Source organism: Thunnus albacares, chromosome 8, assembly GCF_914725855.1.
Source record: "Thunnus albacares chromosome 8, fThuAlb1.1, whole genome shotgun sequence".
NCBI classification, from domain to species: Eukaryota; Metazoa; Chordata; class Actinopteri; order Scombriformes; family Scombridae; genus Thunnus; species Thunnus albacares.
This window is the reverse complement of record NC_058113.1, coordinates 22,262,130-22,269,934: the sequence shown is the minus strand read 5'-3', so window position 1 is coordinate 22,269,934 and position 7,805 is coordinate 22,262,130. Positions and strand designations below refer to the sequence as shown.

General features: G+C 36.6%; 1 protein-coding gene across 1 annotated transcript; it reads left to right on the top strand.

Moving 5' to 3' along the window:
- Positions 1-3,019: 3,019 nt before the first annotated feature.
- On the top strand, positions 3,020-6,691 carry LOC122987286 (carcinoembryonic antigen-related cell adhesion molecule 8-like). Its single transcript, XM_044359079.1, has 4 exons — positions 3,020-3,065; positions 4,805-5,137; positions 5,734-6,012; positions 6,411-6,691. Exons 1-4 carry the CDS (start codon positions 3,020-3,022, stop codon positions 6,689-6,691), a joined length of 939 nt encoding a protein of 312 aa, XP_044215014.1.
- The last annotated feature ends 1,114 nt before the right edge of the window (positions 6,692-7,805 follow it).

Sequence of the window (7,805 nt, the reverse complement as noted above, 5' to 3'; positions counted from 1 at the left end):
TCCCTCCAACAGCTCTATTCAGAGGTCCATCTGACAACACATCAACTCCTTTGGTTAAACCTGGAGGAGACAGTTACATGCTTGAGAAGGACTGAAATCAGTGCACAAAATGAGCCAATGGGAGAATTTATTTTATTATAATAAACATAAAATTTATATAATAAAGTCCCCCATAAAGGCTAATTATATGTTTTTCTTATTGTTCTTTCAGTTGGACGTTTGACCTTCACTGTGCAGATTGATTGTATATATGTGCAGAGTTTGACTCCAGAAAGCTGTTTTCACATTCATCTGCTGAGAGTAGAAAGTTTCTCTGTGATCACCAAACATGATTACAAACATGATTTGTGACATCATAACTAGTTTGGAGCTAATTGTGGTCCAGTATGCAATTTACAGAAGTTTAAAGTGGAAACTTAAAGCACCCAGTGTACATACACCGATGATGGAGTCAAACTTTTAAAATGGACAATATCTGAATAATTATACATACATGTTCGTATTGAAGAAGAATACCCTTTTGGGAGCAGACTTAATAATTAAAGGAGAACACACATTTGGTTTGGAGACTTGATAATCAAGTGACGTCTGAGACAACTCTTTGATCAAACATATGCCAATTGTCCTTTCCACCTCCTGACCCCTGCTGATTTGACCCCTCCTGTCTTGCCCCTGGATTTGCCTTGATCTTGTATGTAAATGCCCCCCCCCCCTCCTATCTTTTGTTTACCATTTGTTGGTCACTACTTTGATCCTCACTGTATAAAGTCTTGCCAATTCTTCTGCTCTGGGTCAGTCTACTGTATCAGACCAGCTCTGTGTCAGTATGCTCACCGCATTTCCGGAATGCTATTAAACCACTTCCACCACAGCAAACTTTGAACAAGGACTTGAGTGAAATTTCTTCAACAGTATTTATATAATTTAACAATTTAACTGAACGTTTCCTTGTGGAAAAACCATGTCAGATACAAACTGTTACTCAAAGTAATTCAAAGTAGTTTTACATCTCTTAAAACATGTCTGTCTTTAAGTATTGGTTGTACAAGGCTGATGACACTTTTCAATTCAGTAAACTTCTTATAATCATTTGGCATGAACGTATATTTTCTGAAAACAGAAACAAGCTAATTAATAAAGTTTAGCTGATTGTCAAAAATCATACTGCCCTCTTTATTCATTTTAATGAGGGGAAATTTATTTGTGCCCTTTGATGAAAGTATTAGACCACAACAAGGTAATTAAATCTTTAAAAAATTGACTCATATAGTGAATGGCAACCAGTATGCAGTGGTATAAAGTTATTTGTATTAGTAGTTGCCTAGTAGCAGTAACTATTAACTAGTTTTATAAACTCCTCATACACAAAGTGAAGGGTACTGCAACTTTTCTGAAAGTGACAATAACATGTATTTTGACCCGCAAAAGAGGAAGACTTTAAAACTTTGAAATATTCAAGATTCTTACCTGTAAGAGTCACAGAGACAATACAAAGTAAGGACAATATATCCATTGGTCAGTCTTTGTGAGATGTGTACAGCTGAGAAAAGTTTAACCATCAAACTCTAACTGTCCAAACAAATGTGATCTTCCAGCATCTGCAATTATACAACTCATGTCTCAGTTCCAAAACAGAAAACCAGATCTGATACGTATTGTGTTGCCAGCTATGTGCATAGTGAGATAAACCTACTGAAGCTGTCATGCCAAAAGTTGAAGAGCATCGCCCTCTTGTGTTTATGCTGGCAGTCTAGAAGTGAAAGTACTGTGCGACTGCAAATCCTTCATGCTGAGTATTTTATCTCACAACATCTGCTTCCATCAATACCAGGTGCTCTTTTATACAAATGTGGAATGACTTTGGTACAATTTGACTTTGAATGGAAGTTGCACATTGTTACTTTCAACCCTGTCAGTCGCAACGAAAGTAACAGACGAGTGGGTCAAAAGTAACGCAACGGTATAAACTTGAATTGTTTATATTATTCTTGTTTTTATTTTTATTTTTTAATATATAATTGCAAATATATTATGTCCTTTACCTTAATAAAAAATATTACATTTCATTTTTAGAGCATAGAGCCTAACAATCAATGGATTTTTCTCCGAGCTATATAGATGAGCCCATTAACACATTGCATTTCATTAAATTCCTGCTTTGAATCATATTGAGGGATTTACAGTAAAATATGATTTATTTTATAATAAGTCAACCAATGAAAGAAATGCTTGTTGTTACTGTAGAGAGACGAAAGAAACACAACAATGACTCCTGACCGCTAAACGTGACTCTGACATGGCAGACTTCAGGATGTGTTAACGTACTAAATAATCTGTCAAATGATCATGACTATAACACATGAAACAAAATACACAACTTCAAAAAAATTTACCGCTTGAGTGAATGTAATTACTGTGATCGAAAACAGCTTTTTTGGGTAAAACTCTGCGAAAGAATGACGTATCCACGTGATTTCCACGGTTCTCAAAAGTGTTGCATGCTGTACGTGCTGACGCAGTGTGAGTAAATATTGTAAATGAATGTCTACTTACATGAAAGGAGTTGGTCTTCTGTGCGCCTAACTCTTTTAATATTATACTATTAAGGTTAGAAGAACTACAAGAGTGGCAACCAACCCATCTATCTATATAAAGTAGGACATCCAGAGCCACAAAATACAGAGCAAAATGGCAGCTACTTGTTAGACCACCCTGAATAAACCACTGACTGTTTAGTCATGTCAAAGCATTGTGCTGCTGTTTTTTTTTCATAATAAAAACAGAATTCTTTATCCAACATATACCTGACTTGCTTTGCAGTTCATAGTCTATTTTATCAACTTTTAAACCCAAAGGATGACAGGAAAGCTCAAATGACACATTACTTCCTTATCAGTCTTCATATAGATCCGCATTCTTATACTGAAACCAGCTGAGGGAAAGTTAAGGAGTTTGACACAAATATTCTCTCTCTCACAAATCTCATTTTTTTGTCATTCTTGACAATACCTCAGATGAAATGGAAAGAGCTGTGACACATTTCATCCTTCTGGGAGTCATCTCAGGTGAGGTCTTATCACTGGACACAGCACCTTTAAAATGTTTTTCCATCTGTTTTTGAAAACCTAATACAACCAAAGGCAATTTTACACATATTGACCCATTTTTTAAAATATCATTCTTTAATTTATTATTCAGGTTATTGATGAGGAAATGCTCACAGTGTTGATGTTGATATTAAGGTTTTACAGCATCTGATTATATCTACAGTATTTTACAGACAGGTCTGCTTTTTGAGCCCTGTTTAGTTTAGGTGATTACAAAGGGAGGTTTCAGATTTGACCAAATAAGATGCCATGAATCATGAGGAAATTAGTTTTTTAATAGTAAAACGTCCATTTTTTGACCTTTCATGGAATTTTGCTTACATAAATTACACCTAACTTTAATTAGCAAGCATATTCTTAAATGCCATCAAAGTAATACTATCTGGACCAACTTAATTTGAGGAGCAAACAACATAAAAAAACAATGTTGTTGTTTGAGAAAGAATTTTTTTGGCATGAAGGTCCCAGAAAACTATAAATACCATAACTGACCAAAACATTTGAAATATAAACATACCAGAAACCCAACATATGAAAAACCTATTTCAATATAAAATGAAAACAAAATATAAAGAGGAACAAACACAAGTCACAAAAAGCTTCTACTGGATTTCATTATGAAGGGTTAGGATTAGGGTAAAATATAAAAAAATGAAGCAGAAAAGGCAGAAAACAGCACAACAAAGCCACTCCTTACTATGTTGAAGCAATGATAAAAGTCTAGCTACAAATCTGAAACAGATGTTGTAAAATAAAGTACTCAGCATGTAGGTTAGGATTTGCAGTCGCACTGTACTATCACTTCTAGATTGCCAGTATAAAAACACAAGAGGGTGATGCTCTTCAACTTTTGGCATGACAGCTTCGGGTTTATCTCACTATGCACATAGTTGGAAACACAATACTTCTATCAAAGGGCACAAACAAAATTCCCGTCATTAAAATTAATGAAGAAGGCACTACAGTACAACCTGTCACCAGCTCCAGTTATGATTTTTGACAGTCACTTAAACTTTATTAATTGGCTTATTTCTGTTTTCAGAAAATAGACATTCATACCAAACACTTATAAGAAGTTTATTGACTTGAAAAGATTCATCAGCCTTGTACAACCGATACTTGTGTAAAAATACTTTGAATTACTTTGAATAACAGTTTTTGACTGACATGGTTTTCCCAAAAGGAAAAGTTCAGTTAACTTGTTAAACTATATAACTATGAACATGGATATATGAATATGCAAATATTGTTTTAACATTTTAAAATTTTGACTGCTGGACACAAGACGTCTCCTACTTCACTGTAAAGTCCATCATCGGTGTATGTATACAGGGCGCTTTAAGTTTCCACTTCAAACTTCTGTAAATTGCATACTGGACCACGATTAGCTCCAAACTAGTTGTGATGTCACAAATCATGTTTGTAATCATGTTTAGTGATCACAGAGAAACTTTCCACTTTCAGCAGATGAATGTGAAAACAGGTTTCTAGTGTCAAACTCTGCACATATATACAATCAATCTGCACAGTGAAGGTCAACATCCAACTGAAAGAACAATAAGAAAAACATATTTGACTGTATGGGGGACTTTATTATATAAAGTTTATTATATTCATTATAATAAAGTAAATTGTCCCATTGGCTCATTTTGTGCACTGATTTCAGTCCTTCTCAAGCATGTAACTGTCTCCTCCAGGTTTAACCAAAGGAGTTGATGTGTTGCCAGACGGACCTCTGAATGCAGCTGTTGGAGGGTCAGTGATATTCAACACAACACTGACTCCACCAGAAAAACCATTTCTGGAAGTGGCCTGGAGTGTTATTACTAACAATACTGAAAGACTTATCATAACCTCTGTTTCTTCAAACAACACTGATCCAGAGTATGAAGACAGGATCACCCTCTACAGAACTACTGGATCTCTGGAGCTCAGGGACCTGACTCTTAATGACAGTGGAAAGTACCTTGTTAGCATTATACCAGATGGAGGGGACGAGATAATAATGACCAGCGAGCTGAAGATATTTGGTGAGCAGATGTTTCAAATGAGCAGTAGTTTTAAATGTTGAATGGAGAAAGAATTAAACTTTAAGAGCAATAATGTAACATAATTGACATGAAATAATTACATTACATAATTCATGTTATCTGTGAAAATGTTGGGGATAGTTTTCTACTGCTAGTGAAATTAGGAGAATAGCAGCTTCATGCCTGAGATATGAATAACTTAGTGACAGGTGCACATATGCAGTATTGCTAGTTTTGCTGACATGCCTGATACACAAGACAGCAGTTCATTTTATACAGTAGTTGAATCCAATCTAATACAACTGTCATTCAATGCTAATTGCTAATGCTAATGCTAAATGCTAATGAAGTTTTGCTTTTGTTGAGATTGTGTCAGAGTCGAGTTGATTCAACCCTACAGTAATTTGGTAGTTTTGAGACCATATGTTGTGGTGCTCAATTATATTGAACGTTTACTAATGAGCCATCACCATAATGTACAACCTAAGAAACTACCACAGAGTTGTATCAGTGCCTTAGCGACACAGTGTCAACAGAAACTTAAACTGACTTTCCCTTTGATGTGAAAAGTGTAGCACTTTGTTTTTCACCCACAGTGCCAGTGTCCAATGTAAAGGTAGAAGTCAGCAGCACAGACTTGGTGGAGTTCAACAGCTCTGTCATTCTGTTCTGTTCCTCTTCTGGATCCTCCCTCTCTTTTCTCTGGCTTAATGGCAGCTCTGAGGTTACAGTCAATGAGAGAGTTCAGCTCACTGATGGACACTCCAATCTCACTATATTCAGTGTGACCCGGTATGACCAGGGACCATACAGCTGCAAAGTGTCCAATTCTTTCAGTGAAGACACCAGTGATCCAGTAAATCTTTCCATCAGCTGTGAGTTACTAACTTACTCACTCACTATTTATCAAACAGTATCTGCATGCAAATCTTAGCTTGATTTATATTAGTGCCAAATATTAGCAAGATGTGGCCTTATGATACTCTTTGCTGTTCTGAACAATGTATTATGCAGGCTAAACTGATAACTGTAGACACTGAATGACTGTATGAATTAATAAAATCCAATAGAAGAGGCCTTCAGCCCTTTGTGAAACTTAACATGTTCACAATGTTTATTTTCAATAGTGTTTTTAATATTCTGGCGTTTCTAATCTTTCAAATATTCTATTAGAAGTAGCTTTCAATCTAATGATATCTGGTGCAACACAACTACAAATTACAGCACCGTGTATACAAAAACTAAATTGGCTGTTTCTGCTCCCCACATTCAGTTGGCCCAGAAAACATTACTTTGATGCGATCTTCAACACAAGAATACTATATGGAAGGGTCAGACATCAGCCTGTCCTGCTCAGCAGCCTCCAGACCCTCTGCTCAGTTTCAGTGGTTTCTGAATGGAGTCAAGCTGTCTGATACTGGACCAGAGCTCACACTGATTAACATTCAGGAGAGTCAGAGTGGGAACTACAGCTGTCAAGCCTTTAACAACAAAACTCTGAAATATCAAACATCTCAGCCTTCAGCTATAACTGTAGTGGGTAAGTTTGAGTAAAAAGTTTGTGTACCTTTATTTGTTGTATCTGTAATACCTGCTATTATCATTGGTCAAAGTACCAATAATATAATATTTCTCTATGATCAGTATAAAGGGCAGATCAGCAGAACAGTCCAATCAGCCTGTTCTGCTGAGCTGTCTCCTGATCCTCTGCTCAGTTTATGTGGCTCCTGAATAGAGGCCTGTTGTCTAATACTAGAAAAGTGCTTATAGTCTGATTAACATTCAGACCAGTCAGAGTGGTAACTACAACTGACAGGCCTTTAAAAACAGAACTCTGAGATATGAAACATCTCAGCATTCGGTTTTCTCTATACTAGATACTTTTGTGGACCACTCAAAGCGCTTTTACACTACATGTCAACATTCACCCATTCACACACACATTCGAACACTGATGGCAAAGGCTGCCGTGCAAGTTGCCAAACTGCTCATCAGGAGAATTTTTTCTAATGCACACACTAGGGATGTGCAGAGGGCCCAGTATTTGTATTTGTATTTGTATTTGTATTTGAACAAAAGTGGAAAGAGGTTTAGAAATCCTGTTTTTGTTTTTATTACGCTCTTAATTTTAGAAAATTTAAGCTTTACAATAAGTGTTGAATAAACTACCTTACGAAGGAGGTCCCCACACTGGTCTCGAACTGGAGTCTCCCAGATCATAGGTGACTGTGCTGACTACTGAGCTAAAACTTTACTCATCGCCTCATTGCAGACAGACCTCAACTTATTTATACAGCCATAACACAGAGACAGCACACTGTGTAACATGTAGGGAGAAACTTCAAAGGCGATTATTGCTTTGCACTTTTCATTTATTGCCTATTTTTTACAACCTAACTTTGTGGAAAGGCGAAAGGGAACAACAGGTTATGGAGAGTCCATTGGGAGCACTTCACATGTGTCAGTAGCTCAGCTTTATCTCTGGGGAACACCCCCAACTCCGGGAGTGATGTCCAAATGAGGAAATGTGTGTCATGTAGCAGGTGGATGTAACTCCCCTCGTTGAGACCTGCTGATAGACGAAACAGCGGAGCAGAGGAGAAAGACTGAGATAGCGATGTAACCGACCTGCATGCTAGTATTTGACATGTTTTTTTTTCATTCAGAA